General features: G+C 41.7%; 1 protein-coding gene across 3 annotated transcripts in view; it reads left to right on the top strand.

Annotated features, from left to right (window-relative positions):
* Nucleotides 1-24,374, top strand: part of LOC310932784 (trinucleotide repeat-containing gene 6A protein-like) — a 29,943-nt gene extending 5,569 nt beyond the window's left edge. Inside the window, exons 3-27 of one of the 3 annotated variants that reach the window (XM_083896144.1) lie at nucleotides 1,784-1,882; nucleotides 7,800-8,126; nucleotides 8,729-8,776; nucleotides 10,260-12,278; nucleotides 12,396-12,588; nucleotides 12,671-13,143; nucleotides 13,341-13,472; nucleotides 13,596-13,880; nucleotides 15,536-15,724; nucleotides 15,815-15,981; nucleotides 16,062-16,139; nucleotides 16,337-16,492; nucleotides 17,219-17,281; nucleotides 17,972-18,091; nucleotides 18,338-18,475; nucleotides 18,621-18,689; nucleotides 18,789-18,963; nucleotides 19,120-19,257; nucleotides 19,464-19,634; nucleotides 19,758-19,898; nucleotides 20,436-20,543; nucleotides 20,663-20,881; nucleotides 21,184-21,254; nucleotides 21,335-21,474; nucleotides 22,003-24,374. In XM_083896144.1, the coding sequence (XP_083752270.1) occupies nucleotides 8,731-8,776; nucleotides 10,260-12,278; nucleotides 12,396-12,588; nucleotides 12,671-13,143; nucleotides 13,341-13,472; nucleotides 13,596-13,880; nucleotides 15,536-15,724; nucleotides 15,815-15,981; nucleotides 16,062-16,139; nucleotides 16,337-16,492; nucleotides 17,219-17,281; nucleotides 17,972-18,091; nucleotides 18,338-18,475; nucleotides 18,621-18,689; nucleotides 18,789-18,963; nucleotides 19,120-19,257; nucleotides 19,464-19,634; nucleotides 19,758-19,898; nucleotides 20,436-20,543; nucleotides 20,663-20,881; nucleotides 21,184-21,254; nucleotides 21,335-21,474; nucleotides 22,003-22,351 (5,640 nt within the window). In that variant the 5' untranslated portion in view covers nucleotides 1,784-1,882; nucleotides 7,800-8,126; nucleotides 8,729-8,730 and the 3' untranslated portion in view covers nucleotides 22,352-24,374. Of the gene's footprint in view, nucleotides 1-1,783; nucleotides 1,883-7,799; nucleotides 8,127-8,728; nucleotides 8,777-8,892; nucleotides 8,943-10,259; nucleotides 12,279-12,395; nucleotides 12,589-12,670; nucleotides 13,144-13,340; nucleotides 13,473-13,595; nucleotides 13,881-15,535; nucleotides 15,725-15,814; nucleotides 15,982-16,061; nucleotides 16,140-16,336; nucleotides 16,493-17,218; nucleotides 17,282-17,971; nucleotides 18,092-18,337; nucleotides 18,476-18,620; nucleotides 18,690-18,788; nucleotides 18,964-19,119; nucleotides 19,258-19,463; nucleotides 19,635-19,757; nucleotides 19,899-20,435; nucleotides 20,544-20,662; nucleotides 20,882-21,183; nucleotides 21,255-21,334; nucleotides 21,475-22,002 lie in introns of those variants that run through there. The other 2 variants (XM_083896146.1, XM_083896145.1) reach the window with 2 other exon arrangements.
* Nucleotides 24,375-25,524: the final 1,150 nt, after the last annotated feature.

The following is a 25,524-nucleotide window of genomic DNA, read 5'->3' as shown; positions in this document are numbered from 1 at the left end:
GTTTACAATCATTAACATGTGTGAATAAGTATGGTAAATGACAAAAACTCTTTAAGATGAGTTTTAAGGTGGCACACTGAAAAAAATTCTGTGCTGGTGCAGCTGCATAAAACAAAATGGCAAGACGTTTATTTGAAACCCTTCATGGCAACATGGACAGACCAATTTCCTCCAAATATTTATCACAGCTTAATTTCTAACCACAAATCCCTAGAAAATAACAGCAGTGAACACGGAGTAACTGGAGTTGTGTACGTACTGAATTTACTGGTAATGGTCCCACAAATTGTCGGTTTAATTATGTATTTTGACTTTTTCTAAGCTTATTAGAGACATTATTTATTTATTTATTTATTTATTTATATTTTAAATACTGGTGGTTTTGCTCTTCATCTTATTGATGTTGACAAAAAGAAACTAATTTTAGGCAGGAATGGGAAGTATCAACAGGAACCAAAAAAATCTTAGAGCTGATATACATTTATTTTATTATTTTAAGTACAATCTGTGCCCTCTTTTAATCTTAAGTAAGGTCACAAAAATGTTTGTAGACACATCATTGTTGTCCTTCTCTCCGTTTCTTCTCTCTCTTACCCTCTGTTCTGAGTGCCTCGGTCTTTTTTATTCCTGGTCTTGCTTTTGGTGACTGGAAGTGTCCTCCTCCCTCCGTCAGCTGTAGCTGTCGGGGGATGGGTAATTGTTGGTCCATTCATAAACAGATGCTGTTGGTGATGTGTATATGTGCACTCCAGGAGGCCCCCACCATGCTCTGTTGTCGTCGTTGTTGTTGAACCCAAAGCCATCTGCTGAAGCACTTGATGGTTGGAAAGAAGAGTGGAGGAAGGAGATGGGGGGGGGGGGGGTTGGGTCTGGTGGGTATGGGAACAGAGACAGAAGGGCGGTGTCTGGATATGCTAGAAAAAAATAATATGACTGGTTTGTAATTTTATTTAAGTAATTTCACGCAAAGTACAGCGATACTTCTGAAAACATGTGACATGAGTGACTTGAAGATTATCCAGTGGCCATTTAAATTAATTACAGTGATATATTAATATTTTTTTAGCTTCAATAGCTACAATTGCTGCATAGAAACCCAAATATTAAATGTTAAATTCTGCAGCGATGGTACCTGTTTAAGTTGTTGCAACCTCTCTGTGTGACTGTCTGTTTATAGCTGCGCTGTAATCCCTTTATTGGATTAGACTTTCTCCTGCGGGCTAAATGGCACCAGTGCAGCTAAACCTAACACTTGCTGAACGAGAAACCAAAGTCTGATGATAAACTAATATGACGCTACTAAACGTGTCTTAGTTTTTGGTAGAAAAAAAAGTTATCCATATTCTAATTAGATAAGTGAATGGAAAATGTCCTTCCCTTCTTTATCTGTGGCCTAAATTACAGTGCTTTAATTGTGAAATATTTTATTCTGTACTCGTCTCTTAAACCTGTTGCTTATCTTACACTCTTTGCAAGTGTTTGCTTGAGAAATATTTTTCTGTTTAGTGGTGGTTGCATGGATTTGTGTGCATGTTGGCAGGACATCAAAGAACTCACTGGATATTGATGGAGCACTTTGCCTGCCATGTCGATGTGTTTGGATAGCAACCAACTCTGTCATCAGTGTATCCAGTTTCAACTTTTCCTCCCTAAAGTTCACTTCGGTTTTAAATTATAAGATTGGCTTGTCTCTTTAAAAAGCTCTTTCGTGCTACATAAACTACAATAACAAATACACAGTGCATTGTGGTTTAATTGTGTCTCCTCCTGTTCTCCTCCACAGGGATCAAACCCATAGAGGGAAGAACAGTGGATGGAAGAGAGAGAGAGACGGAGAGTGTGAAGAGGAAGGTGGATAAGAAAATACAGGACTGGACAAAAGGTGAGAGAAGGTGTTGTGGTGTAGGTGGCATCTGTCAGGGGCTATGGAGTGATCGTGTTCTAGATACAGAAGAAAAAAATCAGCTGCTGACAGTTTTTAATAGGTCTGTTGTGGCAACTGCCAAATGCAGTTCTGCATGAGATGCATTGCAATGACATGATTAATACTGCACGTCAACCAAATTCTTTGCACCCCCCAGTGCTGCTGTTTAGAGTACGGACCTGAATTTGGGTAACGCATGATGAGAACTGGCTGGGTATAAAACACTAGGCACATTTGACTCAGAAAAATGAAATAAATAAATAAATCACAAAATCCACACACGCATTGACTAATCTTAGACTTCTTGTTTACTTAAATGATTAAGCCGTCAAGGTTTTAAAAACATTCCTGTTTATTTTTCCAATATTTTTTCCTCTCTGTATGGTCTGGTCTATCCCTGTTAATGTGTCACAGAAGTGCAGTGTGCTTTGCTCTAATGAAAGGAGGTGTACTTGAGACGTAGTAATGTTTTCCATTTCAACTGTTGTTGCAGTTTCCATTGAACCTACTACTGTTACAGCTGAAACGACTGTCCTGGTTTGCGTAGGCAGGAAGTCTGATAGCATCTACCTCTGACCTTGAGTGCATCTTCTTAGTTTCAATTACTCTCTCTCTCTGTCTCACTTTTTGTTTTTTAGTCCTCCACCATCACACCTCTGTGTAAAGCTCTGTCTGTTCCTCTGACTATTGTTTTGGTGATGTGTCTCTCTATAAACACACATGTTGTCTAGAGATTAAGTCTCGGTTGTACCAGACTGTACACCGTCACAGCCATTTTTGGTCACAGAAGCTCAACCCCAGTGATGATGGTTATACAGGAGGATACAAGACTCTAATTGTTGTACTTAAGAAAGTTTGTCTTGTTATAAAAGGCCCAGTGTTGACACTCTAATCAATAAATGTCTTACTACAGCAGAAGTCTGTAGGCTAATTATAGTAGTTAGTAGGGTGGCAATCATAGTCCAGGCATCTTTGTTCATGAATCGAGTAGGAATGTTTTTTTTTATTCTTTATTTTGTTATCACTCTCACTAGTAGAAATACACAGAAAAGTTGTTTAGTAGACTAATTATGGAATATAAGGAAAACAGAAATGGAAAATTAATATGCACCACTAAAAAATGCAAAATAATTTGAGGGGACCTAGTAGTCCACCTAGTAGATATGTCTGTACAGAGGCTACAGCTGCTGGTCATTTCTGGTTCTATTTTAGTAAACTGGCGAGGATAATATGGCAAAACATGGTCACACTGCTCACCCAAAAACCATCAGTGCTCCTGTCAAACAACTTTAAACAATTTGAATAGGATAGATTTCTGATCAGGTGCAGTGGCACACAGAATGAGTTTGAGTGTAGGTGGACAGGTGACTGCGAAGCCAAATGATGACTGAATGTTGGACAAATCAGCCTATAAATCATCTGTAGTTTGTGCTTGTGTGCAGTGCACATCACTTTTGGTCTGTGGCCCTTGAAACCCCTCCCAAAGTCACTGGCAGCGATGGACCACATGATGCTTGCCCATATCAGCTCCTGAACACACTGCCGTACGCGTAATCTTCAGCACATAATGTTTACAGAGTGAAAGTAGACGTGTGCCACAGCCATTGCTGTGCACTGCACCTTCTCCTAACACTTCACAGTCTCAAGTTAAATAGCAGACATGCAGATCTCTCTTCCAGAGTTCCCCACGGCTTTTCTGTTCGTTTGCTCGGTGTTTTACATATTTGCGAAAGAAACGCTGGCATGTTCTCCTTGCACTGATGTCATCTTGGTCGGACAAGCCCAGAGGAGTTGGGAGTGTTTAGGAATGTTGCCACGACAACATGGTCTTCCCTAACTACCCTTACTGGTTACTACAGCTGTGGAGAATACATGTATACTGGGGTTTTCAGAGAGAGCTGAAACTATACTAAGTTCACTGGCAATTCTATAATTATTTGCATAACATACAGTATAGTGTATACAGTATAAATATGTAATATCTGTCAGTAAAAATGTGCTTGTGTTGCTAACACAGAGCGCAGAGTTTGGACGAGAAGAAACAGTTTTTAACATTGGGTATATGTGCTAATTCTTGTGTGCATTGTAGCAATTGAAATACTTGTATATCCAAATCCTTACCTTACTGCCTATATATTTATTTTAATCACTTCTCTTGTGCAGCCTTTTTCCATTTTCAGCATTAAGTATGTTGTGTTGGATGACAGTCATGCAAAAACATGATTCTTCAAATAGATTTTTGTAGTTGCATAGCAACAGGGCAGGAAATAAATGCCTGTAGCTATAATAAAAAACACTGTTCAGGTCACACCAGTGTATTAGACAGTCAGGTGAATGAATGAATTAAGATGGACTTGAGTTTATACAATGCATTCCAGATTGTTTACTAGTCTTTGTAGAGAGGCGTTTTCTCAACTTCTTGTAAAACCAAACCAATTTATATTATAATTATTATGTTATATATGTGAACAAATTAGACAAAGCAAAATGGGACTTTTAAAGCACCCCAAGTAGTTAAGGCAATGAACAGATAATTTCAAATACAGACACTTGAGCCTATTTTACTCTATTAATCCTGCAAGTGTCAAAACAAATGACAACACCTTTGTAGCCGTGACACAGTTATGGTAATTACTATTTTCATCTCTAAAGTGATTGTCTGGATGATGCAATTGACAAAATAAATGATATTGTTTGCTGTTCCAAGTTTTTAGAATGTAAGTTTCACGACAGACAGTAATGCTATGCTAACAGTTGGAAGATGACTCCATGTCGTAGCATTACATTGGAAATGGCACATTGCTGGAAAAGTTGATATGAACCCATGTAAATTGCATTATATATTTGTGTTAAAATGCACAAGATCCTCCTCTGATCGCCAGGTTATTTGTGTCGATAGGAAGTTAGAAAGCATGCTATCGTAAACTTTTCCTTCTGAGTCTTTGTTTCGTTGCCACTGATAGTCTGTTAAAGGAGTACACCTTGTCCTGGGTTTGTGTGCTGCTGACTTCAGGAAGTTGACCTCTTTGCTTTTATACATGTTTGAATCTGTAGCTGCATTCCTCTCACATCATCCTCAATGACGGGTTCTGTTGCCTCTGTCTTTTCAACCCTCCTTTTCCACATTTCTCTTCTGTCTTTTCCCCTCCTCCTTACCTTGGTATTGACTGTTTATTCTTATTCTTTTGCTTATTTCCCCACACACACATCCCCCAGCCCTCTGTCTGTAAGATGATAGCAGTTGAGCGGCTGCCAACTCGGGGGGCCCTCATGAAAGCCGTTCTCAAATGGAAGCAGTGAGAGTGAGGAACAAACTGTACACTGCACTGAGTAGCCGCAAAGAACATGTTTTTCCACACCAGTGGCACAAAGTGTTCACGGTTTATGTTAATAATGTCACATAACTATATATAATGATTCATAAGTAGCTTAATAAGTGAATTTGACATTTTACCGAATGCTGTTATAAATCACTTAATACAAAAATATTAAAATACATGCAGATACAGGCTACATGGCAACCTTTAATAATTTTCTAAACCTTGGCTCATTTTATTTTATTTTTTTAAGAAAACGTTAATTTACCCACTTTTTTTTTAATCTGGTGGGGGAAATCAAGAGAAGAATCGTATCCCCACTTTGAAATGGAAATGTGAGATATTTGTGCTCGAAACATCATGAAACATGACATTGTAATTGGAATAAAAACATTTAGAAAGGTGCTGGATCAATCCATAATTTCATTAAAAAAGAAGGAAATGATCTTCCATTCAAATGGTATTTATTGCCTGTGCCATTTTGACCTTAAACTGTATTGTGCTTTAAAACATGAGCTACTGATTGATAAAATTACTGATTAACTCTGTTAAAAAGCAGATTAGGATGTTATGTGTTTCAGTGACGGGCAATAAATACAGTCTGGGTGTCTTAATTTTTTTAGAAATGAATTCATTTTAACTTGCAGTACTGATCAGTGAAAATCTCTTTTTCTCAAACTGTTCAGCATGAACCAGTTGCTTGATATTTGATGTGGATAGTGGTACTAACTATCATTCTAACTTATTTTGATTTGCACTGCCTAATTTGGATGAATGGTTATTCATGCGTAGGATTAGGATAAAGCATGTGATGGAGGTTCTTTCATGTAGGATGTTTGACTCCAGATCTAATGAAGTAAACCACACACTTCACCGGAATGGGCTTGCATAGTGGCTGTTGGGGGGGGGGGGGGTGGGGTTGAGCAGCTCAGTTTTACCGTCAAAGCTGCTTTTTCATGAAATGCCCCTTCTCTAGAATACTTTCTCTGGAGTTTTTGTAATGATGATATCATTGTCCTTTTGATTGGTTCCAGAGGGTAGCTAAGCAGCTGACGGGCTTCATTTTAAGGTGCTGGCCCTATGCCCAGGTTTAGCTAGTGAGCTGTAAAATTAATGAAGTTGGAGTTTGGCCTCCGTAAAGTGTTTCTCGTTAATACATAGGTTTTTATAGCTGTGTGTCTAAATGAAGCTTTCCTCGTAATATGAGCTGCAATGTTTGGATTTCATTTTTGTTTGTTTTGAATTGGGTTACTCTCACTGAAAGGAACACGCAACTCTGCACTGAATGTTAAAATCACAAAAAACATTTCCCTGACCGTTGCAAACCTTTAACACATCCTTGCTTCATTGCTCCTGCACACTTGTTCATTGTGCACACGAGTGTGTTGGGTCTCTTATCGTTTTGGCTGGTGAACAGAGTGGTTGCTATTTGAACTGGGGGTTTATAAATAGATCTGTGTACTGCTGCAGCAGGCAGAGAGAGTTAACGCACTTACTAACCTGCACAGAGAAAAGGCCACGAGACAGGCAGACATGCACACTTTTCTTCTTGCTGTCAAATACACTGGTCCACTTTCCTTGAAGGATGTCTGTCCCTCTCTGCTGTTCATTCCTGTGTCCACTTTTCCTGTTACATACTGTCTGAACTTCTGTTTTCTCTGCTCTGTTCAAGGATAGCAGGTTTTCATTGCCATGTCATTCTAGGGTAGCGTTGACAGCGTTTAGGCTGTTTAACAACTGTAATCTGGTCCAAATCGTACACATTCATTTCCCGTTAAAAAGAGAACTGTTGGTGGGGGTCCACCCTCCTCATTTTTCTACATGCTGCTTTTCTGACTCATCTGACTGACTCACATACTTGTCTAAGACTCAAGTATATAATAAGCAAAGGTGAAGACAGATGGGAAATATTTGTTTCCTCCAGTAGAAGAGAGGGCAAAAAAGGTGCCATGTTCAGAAGACACTGTCACTGAATCAAAAACATAGACCTCCATACAGACCTGATATTAACATCCATCCTCAGTGATCCAATCCAGATTTTGTTAAATACAGGTCTGAACGATCCTAATGCATCCTGAATGCAACCTCGGGTCCTATCACATAAACCGTATTTGGAGGTGACAGTTTTTTTTATACTGTTACAATGTTTAAAACTCCTCATCTGTTTTTTTTAACACCTCTCCTTGTCTGACACCCACAGGCACTTACACACACACACAAACAGTCTGACAGCAGATACATCTATACAGTCGGACTCATTTATGTAGTCATGTCATCAGTACGATTCGGAATAAAGGGCAGTAAAGCCCATATCTGATCATGACAGCTTCTGATACTCATGCAGTTTTTCTATTGGTGCCATGACTCACAAAATTATTTTTGAAATGTGCTTCATGAGAATAGTTCAAGACAAACTGTGTTTATACTGAGTCTTTGGGACTGATGTTATAATTATGCATTTTAAAAACAGATGGTTGCTTGTTTAGTTGTTGATGATTTGCGGTGTATTCTTAAGTCATTAATTTGTTTCTCTTGTCCCTTTCTGTCATTCTTCACAGTGCCAGAGTGTACCAAGTGAAGGCAGAGTCCTAAATCTAAACCATACCCCCCTTCCCCCTCCCTACACATATACCCACCTACTTGCACATATACTTTATTACATAAACACACATACTATCTTCAGCAATGCCAAGGGGGCCTGATCAGCCTGCTGCCTGCTCTGACAAGCCCCGCCTCTTCACCTCAGATCCTTGAGGCATTGTCCTGTAAACTTTTACGTTTGATCTCCTTCGTCGCCCTGGGATCCAGAGGTCACCTGTTCTCCACTCAACCCCAGGACGCTCTCCTGCCCAACCAGGAGCCACAGCCACAAGCCACACTCGCAGGTAAATTATTTAAAGAAAGATGAGAACACATCATACTGCCTTGATCTATCTGTATCCTCAAATGCATTGAGACATTGGCCCACACACTGTCTGCTAATGTTCACATCCTTAAATAAACAAAGTAACAGTTTGACAGTTTGTTTTATTCACAGTAAATGTTCAAACAAGAGTGCGTTCTGACTCACAGCTCTTAATGACTCTGCTCGTCTACTGTAGTGTGAATGAAAAAGCTAATCCTGAGATTTTTGAAGTACATATGTGCTGGTTGGTCTTATCAGAGTGGTCACTATTGACCAGAAATTAAATTGCACAACACACAGGTTAATGCTGGTTTTCTGAGAGATTTGATGCAAATGTAAATTATATATTATCAAATTTTAATTATAATCCATAACATATCTAGTAGCAAGTTTAGAATGAGATTTCAGTTTCTTCTTCTTAAAATACCCTCTGACTTACACACTTGTGTTCTTGTCTATCTGCTTGATTCCCAGTGAATGACCTATCTACCCCAGCTCTTCTAACATTTCTCTTCTCAGTTTGTTTTCCCTCTATCTCTGACTCTCTTCACCTGTTTGACAGTCTTCCCTCTTTCTTTCCAGGCATGGCTCCCATTCGGGATTCCGTCAGCCACTCCCCTAATCAAACAGGTGATGACAACAAATAAGCTTTTAGCTTTTTTCCTCCCCGTTTTCTTCTCTCTTCCATTCTTTTGGATGTCTTACTTTGGCTGTCTGTTTTGTAATCATCAGAGTAGATAGACACAGGCCGACCTGGCGTCTACCGATGAAACTCTGAGGAAGAGTGGCTTAATGAGTGAGTGAAAAAGTGGGTGTGAAGAGGCACAAAACGAGACTTGCAAGCAAACCCAATAAACGGCACACACCTTTTAGCAGAGAGTGATTAATTGGTGGGCAACATATCATGTGTCGAAGCATGATTTGATTAATAATCATTTCAAATAATAAAACCGTACTGAGCTGAAGTAAAATGACTTGGAGCTGAAGCTTTGGGTGTTATCCAGCCTTTTTCTGCCACTTTATCCTCCACATGAGGGTGGTGGAGCTGGAGCCAATCCCACCTGACCTAGGGTGAAAGGCAGAAAACCTCTGTACCTCTTTATATTACTCAAACCACTGACACATTTGCTCACTGCATAGCTCCTGCATAATGGCTTCTCTGATCAGCTAAATGGTTGTTTATCAACAAGCTAGAAATTCTGTCTTTATTTTGAAGATATTCTTATTTCACCTTGTGACATCAAATTATCTAACAAAAAATGCTGAAAGACAAAAGTCCAATTAGATTATTTAAACCTTATAACCTTCAACATCACAGCAGCTTATTTCATACTGAAGGTCTGCCTCACTAATGATGTCGCCACCCTCGCATTCAAACATTAATTGGACCTCCAGTACAGTAATGCCTCAACATTGGTTTATCATGGAAAATTAATAGGAGCTCCATTGCTAACGATCCACAGAGTAACTATAGAAGTAAACAGGGAACCATTTACTTTTCTGACTAATTTCAGTGCATTTGTAATGGCATTAATGGCAACATCAGATCCCAATGGTTCTCTTTAATATATTTTTGGATATGTCATTAAAGCCAATATTCATGGAATTATGTTTTGTAAGATTAGAAGAAGAAATATGCACCAAAGTAAAAATCTTAAATCTGGGCTTTTAGTTGCCTCAAATCTTTTGCCACCTTGTGCACCCCCCCACCCCTTTTCATTTCTGCCTCCCTGGTTTCACACTCAATTGCCATCTCCTCTATGCCTTCCTTCTCTCCTCCCCTGCTGTTGGTCATCATTTGCCTCCCTGACTTCTAGTTTATAGCTTTGGCATGCTTTTGGGTCCTGCTGTGGTGACAAAGTGGTGGCAGCTGTGTCCAGACTCAGACCTGGCACTGATCACATTCTGAACTGTAGGGCAGCTGAATGTTAGAGGGAATAAAAAAGAAAAAAAATTGACCCAGAATGAGGTAACTAAAGCCACATATTGTATTTAGTATAATACATGGACAAGGACAAATGCACACCTTTCCTGATTTCTTGAAAAACTGAAAACATTCAAAATCCTAAATCTAACGGTGTCTTCTGCCTATGTCCATTCTTTATCTCCCTAGGTTTGGAGCATCCTGGCTTGGACTCACAGTATGAGCCTTCCCCTTGGTCCTCTGGCTCTCCCTGCAGCAGTGACGGCAACAGCAACTGGGGCAAAGTCATAGTGGACGAAAGTACCGGCAAACCCAACAATCCTTCTTCAACCAACTCTTCTGTCTGGCCTCCCTCAACCTTCTCTTGCTCCTCCTCTTCCTCCTCCTCTGGCTGTGGATCAGGATCAGACCCTGAGCTGGCATCAGAATGCATGGATGCCGACTCTAGCTCCTCACTCGGCTCAGAGAAAAACCTCTCTGCTGTTGCAGTTACAGCAGTGATGATGATGTCAGCAAATGCTTCTTCCTCTGTGTCCTCTACGGCCTCTTCCCCCTCTTCTGCCATGATGGTCAGTGTTTCTGTGAATGGAGAAAGCAATGGCAACAGTCGTCAGGTTATCGGCGGAGGAATGGGAACCATCAGCGATGCAAATAATGGAAATAACATCGCCGGGTCCTCCCACTACTCCATGGCTGGGTCCAGCAGTATTGGCAGCAATAACATGGGTAGCCACAACATCAAGCTTGTCAGTAACAGTGGTGTATGGGGCACCCAGTCCGGCAGCAGCATCAAAGCCACGGGTGGAAGCACCCCCTGCATCAATGGTGGGTTAAACCCGAACACTTTCAACCCAAATGCCAACCACGGTGCCTGGCCCCAGAATCCAACCCCAAGTCCAGTGTCCCAGGGCCAACGGCCTCCACAGGCTCAGGGGATGAATTCCAAACTGGGTATAGCCCCCCAACAGGGCCCCTTGCTGGGCTGGGGTGGCATGGCAGCTCCAGACAACAGCATTATGATGGAAGATGCAGATGTGAATAATGGTACAGCAAGCAGCAAGGCGTTAGGAAGCAGCATCCGAGGAAATGGTGGCCTGCAGCCTACCAACCTTAACACTGAATCCAATGGACCAAATAACACTATTATGATGAATACTACTACTACTACTACTAATGCCACAATGACCTCTAGTCCACCAAACTCTACCGCCTCACCCCAACTCAGCGGGGATTGTTCCTGGGGTTCCGTTGGAGGAGGGAATGGTGGTCCACTGGCCAATGGAAACCCCTCATCAGCCCCCCAGACCTCCCAAGGAGAGCTGGGGAGTGCTGGGGCCTTCGGTACGCCTTGGGGCGCAACTACCTACCCTGGAGACAAGGGCCCCCCAATTGCAGACACTGTGAACCCCCAAAACCCTGCCTTAATGCAGGCTGGAAACCCCCAAATGTCCTCTACTGCTGCTTACAAGAGTAATAATATCCACAACACTGGGGCCCCACACTGGGACCAGGGGCCTGCCAATAACCCAAACCAGCCTCAGAGCAACTTGCCCTGGGGTGCTGGCTCCAATCAAATCCCAGGCCCTGCAGGAACAGGGAATGGGAACCAATCTATGGCGGGCCCTCCTGCAGGCATACCTCGTCCCTGGGGGAGCAGCGCATCTTCTTCTTCCTCATCCTCATCGTCTTCTTCTGCCTCAAACAACAAGATGTCAAATGGAGAATGGGGATCAGCAGCTCCTGGTAACAACTCTTCAGATGCTCCAAGTCAGAAAGGAAGCTCAACCAACAATGGCTGGAAGAGCCTGGAGGATGATGCTATTGGCATGGGAGTTGGAGGTGGAGTAGGTGGAGCCCATGGCTTGGGAAGTGTCAGTGGAGGCTGGGGTCGCTCTGGGGGAAGTGAGGGAAGTGGAGAAAGCTCTGGAGGCCAATCCAGTTCAGACAGAGATGGCTACCAGTCTAAAGGAGGAAACCATAGAAAAGTTACACCTCCTGCAACAGTAATATCTGAAGTGGCCCAAGCAGATGTGGACCCAAGAGTTTTGTCCAACACTGGTTGGGGTCAGACTCCCATACGGCAGAACACAGCCTGGGATGTCAAATCTGCTAAAAATCAGTCCCAGGCTCCAAGAGCAGATGAAAGAAAGCACAGCAGTGGAGGCTCCGGCTGGGGCACGGCGACAGGTCCCTCTCATAATTCTGGAGGTATTGACAAAATATGTTTGTTGGAATGCATTGTGATATAAATACAGCATGCATACAGAACAACAATTGCTATTACGGAATGTCATGAAATTCATCTAACTTTTAATTCACTTGCAGGCTGGGGAGGTAGACCAGGAAACTCAGGCCCAGGAAATTCAGGATGGGGAGACCAGAGAACATCAACTGGGTGGGACAGCAAAGGCCCAGCCAGTGGAGGAGGTGGGCAGAGTAGCTGGGTTGATGGGTCCAGCTATAAGGGTAGCACCACGAACAGTAACACATGGAGCAACAACTATAACAAAGATGACAGGTAATTTGTTTCCATCCTTTTAACCACTGTAATTTGTTGCCTGTCAAATGTATTGCTGATCAACTTAAATGTTCTTGTTTAGGTCCAATACCTGGACTAATGCACCCAAACCACAGCAGGGCTGGGGTTCCAATGGGGGAAATGGAACTGAAGGTTGGGGTAGCGGTGGAAATGGTGGCAGAGGAGGAGCCAGCAACCAGTGGGGTGAGTCCCAAAAAGGTGCAGGCTCAGTGGGCTGGGACAGTGATAGCGATCGTTCTGGCTCTGGATGTTGGAGCGAGCCAAGCCGAACTAACACCAGCAGCAGCAACACCTGGGTAGGGAGTGGAGGATCAAATACTCCAGACCAGAGCACGCCAAACCAAGGTTCCAACTGGGGCGACTCAGTCCACAAACCCAATCCCCAAAGTAACAGCCAGAGCTGGGGAGAGCCAATGAAGAACAATCACGGAGCTCAGAACTGGGGAGAGCCAAATCCCAAGCCCTCCAACGAGTGGGGAAAAGCTCCAGAATCCAATATGTCCAAAGGCAATCAAGGCCCAAACAAGCCCACAGGTAGATATAAAGGCGATAAGAATGCATGTTTCAGCAATTGTTTTTTTCTTTTACTTAAAGATTCACTTGGTTGCATGCACAATTCTCATGGTACCCAAACTGATTTTTTACTCTTAAAAATACATTTTTATAGCAAGGCATTTAATCAAGAAGACATGAAATGAATAACTGTTCCCTTTTTTTTGCTTTTCAATCAGGTTGGGTGGGAGGCCCTATGCCCACTACAGGCCAGAAGGAGGAAGTGTCCACTGGGTGGGAGGAGCCTTCTCCAGAGTCCATACGCCGCAGGATGGAGATTGATGATGGCACTGCAGCATGGGGAGATCCTGGTAATCCTATCCTGTTTTGTAATGTGCAGACCCGTAAAATTTCGGGCTTCTCCTTTTTTGACTTAATGATTGTCATATTAAGCAGTGGACAAAACTAAATGCTCATTTAATGTATCTTTTCAGGCAAAGGTAGTGGTGGATCTGTCAACTTGTGGAACAAGACCAGTCAATCAGACAATGAGAATATGTCCCAACATCAGTCCCAACATCAGTCCCAGCACCAATCCCAGCACCAATCCCAGCACCAGTCCCAACACCAGTCCCACCAGACCCACCAGACCCAACACCAGTCCCACCAGACCCAACACACCCAACACCAGTCCCACCACCAGTCCCACCCGGCACACAAACCGATGCATCCTCCTCAGCCCATGCAGCCTCCTGCCCAGGACAAAAGCTCCAGTTCTGGTAAGTTGGCATATTGATTATATTTATGCATGCACACAATTAAAATGTTTCCATGCCTGGGTCTTTAGATCAATATGAGGAGTATATTCTAATTTGAAAAGTAACAGTTGTACAATGCAAACACTTTATTTTGTACAAATTTGCAATACAATGAAACGATAACTCTGGAACCAATTAAATAAATGAACACCTTACCATTGCTTCACTTTAATAAAATTAAATATTAAGGCTACATTTTAATGACAGCTTGTAGTGAATTGTGAGTTGCAGACTTTTTTTTTCTTTGGTTTAATGTCAGAAAAAGTAGAGAATGCTAGGACATTAATCTCTGTCTAAGTGATATGAACACTTCTGCTGCAGACAGCAAGCTTTGAGAATAAAAAAAAAGACTTAAGTCCCACAGAAGGGCTCTCTTAAAAGGATTTGGATCGTGGCAGCATAAACTCAAAAATGTTGATGCACACGCACTCAAAAATGTATACAAAGGCATACAAGGTTTGTACAAAAGAATAAAGGAAATAAACACCCATAGCTGTTCTCTCCCATCTCTCTACAGTGTTGAGAGCTTTTTGTAAAGCAGGTTGAGTCATCCCTTTGGAATGCTAAGAGCATTGATTTTTTTTTTTTCCTCCCCTCATTTGCCTTTTTTTCCTCCTCCCTTTTCTTCAGAATCACAAGCGCTGGTTGGGTTTGAGACAAAGAGAGTTGTAGACCATAAGAGGTAGAGGAGGAGTTCTGTGACTTGGTGTAATAGGAACAAGTTCAATGTAAGATGCGGAAAATGAGTGCGGCGGCTATTCTGTAAAAGTGGGTAGAGAAGGGTAGGGGCTGTCAGGGTTATTTGGGGTTGCTTGTCTAGCGAGCAAAATGGAGCAGCTAAGTGGACGGCACAGTAGGGTGGTTTGAACTACCCAGCAACAGGACTGAGAAAAAAATTACTACTATCCTTTTTTATTTATTTATCAATAGTTAATATTGGTTTTAGTAAAAACAGTATAGTAAAACATTTACATAAAAATCAATTAAATAAAATTTGAATATCAGTCCTTCAATGGTAATCAGTGATTTATTGTTTTGGCTTGGTTATGAAATACTTATTTTTTTGTTATCAAAAAATTTAGACTAAAATCGACCTGCACTCAAATCATAAAAACATGAATGCTAGTTAGTCTACCAGTGTTTTCCTGTTTCTTCCTGTTATGTTTTTGTATTTGTTTTGCAAGTGTGCATGGTCACATGGGAGACACTGGAGCCTGAGGCCACCCCATGATCTGTCCTATTTTTGAGGGAAGGTATCCCTGGCATCTCCCCAAGCGCCTCATGCGCAGGGAGAAAGTAGTTGGTCTGGGTGGTCAGCTGTAACAGGATCCTTTTGAACTTATACACTCTCGTCTGAAAGTGTGTGGGGACTGTGCGCACAACTGCACAATTTAAGTGACACTTGTGTACCTCTTACATAAGCAGGGTTATCCAGGTATATCAGTCCTTTCCTGAACCCCTTTCCAGCAGAAACACAGGTGTAAATATAAGAATAAACATTTTCCAGAGTAAAATTACAAATTACTTAATTATCAACAACTGACACTGACATAAATTGTACACTTTTTACGACTATTTCATTGACATTATATTCTATTTCTAATGATTCCTTATAGGTTGGGGTGACTCGTACCCTCAGCAGAAGGAGTCCTCAACATGGGGAGAGTCTACTGCTGCTCCGCCTGTTTCCGTGGACAACGGAACATCTGCCTGGGGGAAGCCCATGGACAGCAGTTCCACTTGGGATGGACCCAGCAGGGACAGCAGAGAATCCAAGTCTAGCTGGGCAGGCCACCATAAGTCTGGTAGGTCCACACACGAATATTAGTTCTCATGTAAACACAGTCACCGATTTGATATTAATGTTTTGTCCTTGCTGCCATCCTCCTTGACAGCTCCAGGTCCCAAACCCATGGAGACATGGTGTGGTGAAGAAGGGTCCATGGGCAACAGCTGGGACCAGGAAGAAGAGGTGGAGATTGGCATGTGGAGCAACAATCAGCAGGACAACCGGTCCCATGACCAAAGCTCTTGGAACTACAAGCAAAAAAGCTCAAACAAGGTTTCTACACGTTGGTTCTTACAGCTCACAGGTTTCAGCCAATGACATCAGTCTAAAATAATTTTCCTGTTGTGTTTCAGATGAACAAGCCAGTCGGCAAACAGGATGAACCCTGGATGAAACCTTTCACCAACCAGTTCAGCAACATGAACTTCCCTGTATGTACTATCTCCATAATTTAAATCAATTTTAAAGCTATACTGTTTCCACATTTCTTGATTCACTGCAATAAAATTAAGGGAATTGTTCTCTTCGAAGTATAAATCCACCATTTATGCTTCGCCCCCCCCCCCCCTGTATAATAATATATTATATATTATAATAAATTTATTTTTTATTGTTCTCACCTTTGCAGAGAGACTCTCCTGATGACTCCATGAAGTCAGGAGCAGGGATGGTGCAGGACAAACGAATGGATATGGGCAGTATGGGAGATTTCAATGGATTAATGGGGAAAACCCCTGGTTCCCGACACCAGTCTGCCATGGATCGCAGCTCTTACTATGACAAGGTGAGCAGAAACTTGAACCTTCACAAAAAAAAACTTAAAAGAAGACTGGCCAGTGTCTGTATTATTGTGGTCATCATTAGGTTGGTGTGTGATGTAAGGTACCTTGCTTTAACCAGCTGGTGTTATAGTGCTTTCTCGGCCCTGTTGTGCCCCTCAGTGGTTGTTCTAACACACTGCATTTGATATGTGCACTACTAAAATGGATGTGCCATTTGATATGGTGTTGGCATGTTGTAACATCTCATCATCCGAATTAATAAATATAAATAATTATAATAATTTTTTTTTATAAATAAATCAGAAATGGTAATTCCTTTTCGTTGTTCTGCCCAAAACTGCAGTGGGTTAATTTTGCTTTGCTGCTTTTCTTTCTGCACTAGTTAATGCTTCCTTCTTTTTTATCTTTCCGTCTTTCAACCTCTGGCGTCACCTTCTTTTTCTATTGCTATTCATTGTTTCAATTGATTAATTCAAACTCACTGTACCCCTTTTTTATTCAGACACTACACTGTTTTTTCATTTGTTTCCTCTGCCTGCTCTTCTCCTCTTTCTCTCTGTACTTTTCTTGCTGCTGTTGTGTTTCCTGTCTTTTTGCGCTTGCTGTCTGACATGTGCTTGGCCTTGCTTCTGCAGCTATCTGCCCCCCACTCTGCTTATGATAGCCCAGCTTCTGATGAACACTCCTTCAATCAAAGCATTAGCTTTTCCCCTTCCAATTCTGCTCAGCCTGTCTCCTGTCTCGACTCTGAACCATCTCCTGTCCGTTCTAGTCCTGGGGCTGCTCGGCAGGTGAGTCTGGTTGGATGAATATGGGGCTGCCTTAAGTTGAAAACCCACTCTACAATCTGCTAAACATTTAAAGAATCCAAAAATGACATTAAACTGTCAATTCATGTTGATAGATTGATGATTGATTATAAATTTGCTTTCAATTGTTCATTGGTAACCATACACAATAACACTTTATTGTTGTTGTACAGTAACAATATAATAATATTGCACTAGGAAAGTAGTATTATGTATTATTTTAAAACCACTGTTATTTGTTATGTAATCACCAAGTAGTAGCTTGGAAATTACAGTGGAAAATGTGAGGAAGAATTTCAATTTTATAATATGGCAAATATCTGTTTTGAGTCGCAAACATTGTCATGTTCTGCACTGATGGTAACTTTACCATGTTATTCATGTTCATTACCTGGATATTACCTTGGAAGTAAGATGTTATTATAATGTTATCTTCATATTACTACACTATTACCATCGTTTATACTAAGTTAGGCATTGCATTAGTCATAATGTAATAAGGATATTACCCCATTTTAATTTTTAAATGATTACCTTGTTGTTACTGTACTATAATCTAAAGTGTTATCAAACTATTTCATTTCTCATTATTTTCACTTTGGTAAGTTGTTAATTGCGAGATAATTGAGTACTACAAAAGTGAGTGTGTTTTTGTGTCTCGTCTCTGCTCAGAATGTAAACCCCATGTTGGGTGGCAGCAGCGTAGCACAGGGCCGAGGTGGCTCCCAGTCCCAGGTTGCCCCCCAACCCAACCTTCGAAACCAAGTGCCTCCACCCATCCTGCCCTCTCAGGTAACACATACACATACACAGTAGTCATCATTTATTTAAGGTTTAGACTGGTTTTGTTTGTATAATAATATGTTTGGGGTTTTCTTTTTTTACCACATAATTTTCTGACATATAATGCACTAAACAATTAATTAGGAAAATAACCATAGTTGCACCACTAGATTTTTGTCAAACATGTAAGGCAAATAAAAACTAGAATTTAACTGGTATTTAACATACTCAACTCGATCTCTGATTTGTGTTTAGGTCCCTCCGTCGCTGTTGAAATACCCAGGAAGTAACGGGGGTCTGAACCCTCTGTTCGGCCCTCAGCAGGTGGCTGTGCTGAACCAACTCTCCCAGCTCAACCAGCTGTCACAGCTCAACCAGATCAACCAGTTACAGGTAGAGTGCCAAGATGACGCTTTTACTTTACTTTAAATCTGTATTGGAAAATTTCAAGATTCATTTTTATCATCACTTTGACATATTGTAGATCACACATGTTCGTTTTGGTGAAGTGTAAAGATTTTATTTTGTTTTTCTGCAGCGTCTTCTTCTCCAGCAGCAGAAGGTTCAGAATCAGAGAGCCATGCCTGTTGGACGACAGACTGAACAGGTGTGTGTGTGTGTGGGAGTGAGATAATGTGTGTGAAAACATAACAGTCTCTTTGTAGTGCTGACGTGACATCTCTAAACTTCTGTATCTGCACCTTAGACACGTCCTATTGGTTCATCTCCTTCAATGATGCAGCCCCCACGCCATCTGGACCCGTCTTTGCTGAAACAGGCTCCACCTCACAAACCGTACATGGATAACTACTTGTCCCACAATACACCTGAGATGCAGAAGGATTCTGCTGCTCTCGGATCCTTCAGCAACTTCCCTTTAAGTAAGTTCACAATCATGTGTCAATTTTATAAAAAAAATTCTGTGCTTTCTCCAGTTAATAAAGTTAGGTCTTCATATTTCAGTATAAAGTAACATTTTCATCATGCAGTAGGTTTAAAATCACGTTGACTGATATTCTTTTTCCCTTCTTTTTCAGGCTCGAATCTGAATGTATCCCTGGACATGGGTGTTGGTGGTGGCAGTGGTGGTGGAGCTGTGAGCTACAAAGAGCCGCCCCAGTCCAGAATGAAAAAACTTTGGGCTACTGACCCTCTGGAGCAGAACAGCAAAACTGGTACGGAAGAGTCTGTTCATATCCATGACTAGGGAATCCTGATCTCAAGTATTGGATTAGAGCTGATCTGGGCACTCTTTTAACTGATTAGGGATTGGCAATCATCTTCACCCCAATCTTTTTTAATTAAGCGCTTGTTTTATGTATGAACAAGAGTGTAACCGAACTGTCAAAGTGACTGTCTGTGTGCTTGTTTTGTCTCACAGGTGCTATGTCGTCTGGGCTGCGTCTGGAGGACTCTCCCTTTTATGACTTCTTGTCTCCTGGCCCATCTCCCCTGAGTCCTCCTGGCCAATCAATGGGCTCGGTGGGCGATGGCTGGCCACCCCGTGCCAACTCCCCTCCACCCCATGGAAATACTGTCACCTGGCCCCCAGGTAGACCTTCATCCATCCATTTTCTACCACTTTCTCATCCACATGGGGGGAAAAACATAAAAGAACAACTTTTGCTCTGAAAACTGCTCATCAATGTCTGTGTGTGATTCTGTGTGTGTGCAGAGTTCCGGCCCGGGGAGCCTTGGAAAGGTTACCCCAACATTGACCCTGAGACTGACCCTTATGTGACCCCCGGCAGTGTCATCAACAACCTCTCCATCAACACCGTCCGCGACACAGACCACCTCAGGGACAGGAACAACGGTAGGACATAAACACAAAGTCAAAATAATAAGCACTTGAACCTATTCAATAGCAATTAAATCAATAATGAAATTTGTTCCAGTTACAATTTAATAGAAATCTGATGCCAGAATTGATTATGCCAGGCCATGTTTGTTGTAATAGATCAGATTTTTCATTGTAGTCAACATTTCAGCTTCTCTTTATTTATCTCCTGTTTTAGTATAAGTTATTGTAATTTAAACGTGGAGAACTTGCAACCTGGGTAGGGTAGCTCTGTGGTTAAGACCGGTACCCTGTGTGCAGAACACATCATGGTCACAAGTTCAACTCCGCCCCCGACTGGTTGTACTCGATTCCCTGTAAGTCGCTTTTGATAAAAGCGTCTGCTAAATGACATGTAACGTAATTTAACCTGAATAGCTTTAAAACTGTACTGGAAATTACAAGTGTTTCATGAGCAGATTTAATACAGATTCAGATTTATAAAGCTGCTATTTTTGGTGCTACAACCTCAACACACTGGCATGTTATAACATTTCTCTTTGTCATTTTCAGGGCCATCCTCATCACTGAACACCACGATGCCTTCTAACAGTGCCTGGTCATCCATTCGTGCCTCCAGCCACAGCGGTTCCCTCACCAGTACAGCACAAAGCACTTCAGGTATGCATCCTTTTTTAACACTCAAGTCTCACATATTTAAAAATGACAGCTAATCAGATCTGTGGAAATATTTTGTGATGTGAAAATCATTTCACGTTGATCTTTTTTTCCTCTTGCAGCCAGACCCAGTGAGTCAAAATGGTCTCCCAGTGGCGGTTCTGTGTCCAACTCCTCCCTGGCCCATGAGCTGTGGAAGGTCCCCCTGCCACAGAAGGCAGCCCCCTCCAGACCTCCACCTGGCCTCACCAGCCAGAAGCCCAGTCCTGCCTCCTCCGGCTGGGACGCCTCTTCCCTGAGGTTGGGGGGCTGGGGCTCCACGGAGTCCAGATACACACCTGGTGAGAGCTTGTGATTGTAAACTGCAAACACATTTCATCTCTGTCTTTGCCTTTTAAGACAGAGATGCCTGTCTTTTGCATTCACTCCTGAGACAAATGATTCTGCAGTGCACTAAAGTTTTGACAGGCTTTAGCTCCAGCAGTAGGAGGAGAGTAAGAACTGGGTGAACTCACTTATTTCTTTTTTCTGTCTGATTAATTTCTGGAAGCTTACAGCACTCAATATTTTTGATTCCATCACTTCAAAAAGGGACTGAATTTAAAGTTAAAACAAACATAACATTTTTTATGTGTGTTGGCAGGTTCCAGTTGGGGTGACAGCAGCAGCTCAGGGAGATCCCAGTGGCTCGTTCTGAAAAATCTCACACCTCAGGTACTTGTATACACCTTTTTAATTAGTTTAATGTAATATTCAATATGTTTATACGTTTTTTTTTCCCCCTGCTCTCCCAGATTGACGGCTCTACCCTGAGGACCTTGTGCATGCAGCACGGCCCTCTGATCACATTCCATCTCAATCTGCCGCACGGTAATGCTGTGGTATGCTACAGCTCCAAGGACGAGGCCGCGAAGGCCCAGAAGAGCCTGCACATGTAAGAACACAGACGGCCCTCGTACACACATGCTCTCTTTATCTTACAGTGTAATCTCTTTGAGCCACAGAGTAGTTTAAAATGGTACTGACAAAAACTTAACTTTTGTTAATCTGACAAAACCAGACTTGCATGCATATAAACATTAGTCTGACTAATAGTACTGAGTGCATGTGTACTGTATGTTCAGTCGGACTCGAGCTGGGGACTTTAGAAGGAGCCAGTACATGCAAGAAAAGTATTGCGAAATCCAGATTATGACAGATGAGGAGACAGTTTATTCTCTACCAGCTCAAAGAATTGAGTATGTTAAGTTCATGGACGTATAATGGCGCTAGACCTACTAACAACTAGTCGCCACCGAAACCAGAAACTGCCTAATACTAACAAGGTAAGAGGAGTCCTATTCCATAAACTGATTTGTGGTGAGTGCTTGTATGCTTGGACAAGGACAGAAGTCCATTCAAATGGTGTAGTTGACGTCACTGTGAAAGCAAACATAGTGAGTCATGTTGTGTCTCTCTGCAGGTGTGTTTTGGGAAACACTACTATTCTGGCTGAGTTTGCCAGTGAGGAGGAAATCAACCGTTTCTTTGCACAAGGGCAGTCATTGGCCACTCCCTCCTCAAGCTGGCAGGCCATCGGCTCTTCTCAGAGCAGGATGGATCAGTCTCACCCGTTTCCCAGCCGCGCTCCTGAACCAACCCAGTGGAACAGCAGCAATCTACACAGCTCCTCGCTTTGGGGCGGGCCCAACTATTCCAGTAGCCTGTGGGGGAGCTCCAGTGGCACCGAGGCAGGGAGGATCAGCAGCCCTTCTCCAATCAGCTCCTTCCTCCCGGTAGATCACCTGACAGGAGGTGGGGACTCCATGTGAACCGCCTGCCAATCAAGCTGGCTGGGGGAAGGGTCAGTAGAGAATTATCAATAATCAGCAAAAGAAAAAGAAAAAAAAAGTTAAAAAAAAAATAATAATAATAAGAAATAAACACAATGGCACTAGTTGGACTCTTTCTCACTCACAAAATATTCAACAAAACGGGGTTTCCCCTGTGGAAAACAAGTTACGTTTCTCTCTGCACATATGTCCACTTTGTTTTAGCCCAAAAACATATCAGTCGGAATACTTGAATCATGCAGGCCAATTCTATAATGTGAAAGGATGGATATTTGCTTCCAGGTAGTGCTCTTTCAGACCGAAAAAAAAGCTTCAATCGAGCTCATTATTATATATATATATTTTTTTGTTTCATTCATTATGTTATTTGAATTCCAATTCTTTTTATTTTATTTGGTTTTTTTTGCATTTGTTTGCTGACAATGTTGGAGTATGAGCTTTTTTAACTTTGCACTGAATGTGGTTTTTTCTCAGTATATATATATAATCTGCAATATAGAGGGAGCAGCCAGTTTTTCCAGTGTAGCTGTTTACTCATTGAGGTCCTTACCGTATGTGTGTGTACGTGTGCACACGTGTGTGGAAGTACTCCGTGTGTATGAGTGTGTGTGTGTGTGTGTGTGTGCGTGCGCGTGTGTGAATGAGTATGTGTGCGCTCCTCTCTGCCTTGGCACGCCTACCTTACTGCGTTGTCGTGGAGTTCAAGATCAACAGATAGTTAACGAAGAGTAAAAGCTGACTTAGGAGGATTATCTGGTGATTAGTAAAAGTGACATTAAGAAAAGTATTGCACCAATTTTGTTTTAAAACTAAAGAACGTTGAGCTCTGCAGTGCAAAGGACTGTAGCCGCAGCTGGGACTAGCAAACCTCGCCCACCTTAATATGGGGCGGGGTCTATCTAGCAAGCCCTCCCACTTGCCCCCTAGTGGGCAGCGGGGGGAACAGCACTTTCAGAATAGGCTTTCAATGTTTTGGAGGTGCCACACTGCAACCTCTTGTTTACAAGACTTAGGAGGCGAAATGTGTGTTCATTCTTCATTTTAAAGAGAAGATGGAATAAAAAAAATAATAAAAAAAAAAAAACTCAAAAAAACAACAAAATTATTACAATAAAAAAAGTTAAACAAAAAAAATAAAAAATAGAAAAACAACAAAAAAAAATGTACACTCTTACTGAGGATGAAGATGATGCTTTGTAACTCTGGGAATTCGGATCAGTGTTTTTGGCCATGGCGTTGGTTATTTGAACTATTCCTCTTTGTCTGCTAAATAACCAGCAATGGTTCTCAGGAAATCAAGCCAGTTTTCCCCCCTTGTAGTTGAATAAAAAAACTACTACTCCTTGTAGGAAAGGAAAATCCAACTTCTAGCACTGAAAACGATGTATAGGTCTGTAAAAAAAAAAAAATTCTCTGCCAAATAACTGCTTTAAGCTGGAGAAGCTCAACACACTGCTTTCGATATGCTGTCTTTTGGGGGAGGGGGGATCCTAATGTTGGGGGGCAGAGGGACAGGCTGTAGAAAAGTCGAACGCTCCCTCTCTCTCCTCCTCTTCCGCCACTCCTCCACTCCACTGATGAAAAAAAAAATCAAAAGTGGGGAGTGTTTGTCGTGTGAGTGTGTGACTGTCAGTGGAAAATGTCTTGTCGGACTTAAAAACCAAGAGAAAGGCGAATCTGTATCTATGCATACTGTAGCCTCTCACATGGCCTACTGAGAGGCATTTCTTTTTTCCCCCTCCATGTCTCCAAACGTTTTAAATGTTTCAACATAGTACAACATAATGAAAAATATGACATTCTTTTCTTTTCCTTTTTTTTTTTTTAATCGCTCTCATTGCCACAAATGGTGTTTTGAAAAAAGAAAAAAAAAAAACATTACAAAAAAAAATTATCTTGTTTTGGTTGAAGAAAAATATTTTAACAGTGCAAAAGTCGTCCACATTTCATTGCCTTGATCCTAATTGTGTCCGAAGATGCAACAAACAAGTCAAGTGGCTTCTACCTGTTTACAAATAGAATATGATTGTATTGTTGTACTGTTTTATTTGTTTTCCTGTTTGGGCGGGTGGGGGTTTGGGAGGGTTCTATTGATCTGAAGTTCCTGAAGTGCGAGTGTGTGCGTCCGTGTAGCGTCAAGATGTGAGTTTGTCTGCTTGATAAGAGCGTTGGGTTGAAGGGGTCGTGTGCGTGTGGCGTGAATGTAAATCCACCAGTGGTGTTCGTCGACAAAAAACACGTGTGAATAACAAGATTTATCTACCAGTGATTGTTTAGTTTCTATGATGCACAATTTTTCGAGGGGTGGGTGGGAAACACAAAACGCTTCAGAGAGTGTGTGAACTTAGAAGTCAGCATTAGTGAAGCCATGGACCTTAATTATTATTATTTTCTTCATCGTTATGATTCTGTGTTCAGCCTGTGTGTGTGTGTGCGTGTGTGCATGTCCTTCTCCAATATTGGTTTTTATTTCACAAATACTAATAATGTTTGCTTTAGTTGTGTTTTTAAAGTTTAGCCGTGAATATTTAACAACTTCAAAGCATACGTAGTGAGACAGAACCTCGAGTATTAGTCAGACTTGACAGTGGTGTGTGTGCCAGTATTGAACTGCTCTCTACCAAATAATTCAGTTATATAAAAAAAATGATTAGTTTACTTAATTCCAGATCTCTTTGCTTAAGCTATATCTATATCAAATATGTATTTGTTTTTGTCTTGTTTAACAACCTGAACCATCGTCTGTCGTTTTTGTTCTAGTTAATTTAATTTGACAAATTGAACTGAGGAGCCTTGGATTTTTGCACTTGATTGGATCGATGAGAAGGCTGATCAGTCAGACCAGAAGAGGGCGCTGTAGTGTGGAGTTTTCAGGTCTGTCTGATGGAGACATTGTGACAGGGTCGCGTGTGTGTACGTACGTGCGTGTGTGTGTTTATTGTTGTGTGGACCCATTTTTGGTTTGAAACCATCACTGTGAGGACCTTTTGGCCTGTCCTCGCGACTTCAAACAGCCATTTGAGGATTAAGACTTTTTTAAGGTTATGATTGGCATTTATTTGTAATGGTTCATGTTGGCGTGAAGTGGCTAGAGAATACATTATAGCTCTGTCTCTTAATTTGAGACTTTTGCTCCATATGCAAATGAACAA

The sequence above is a fragment of the Microchirus variegatus genome (genome assembly GCF_963457635.1).
Source record: "Microchirus variegatus genome assembly, chromosome: 10".
Lineage (NCBI taxonomy): Eukaryota > Metazoa > Chordata > Actinopteri > Pleuronectiformes > Soleidae > Microchirus > Microchirus variegatus.
This window is presented reverse-complemented; position numbering and strand designations above follow the sequence as displayed.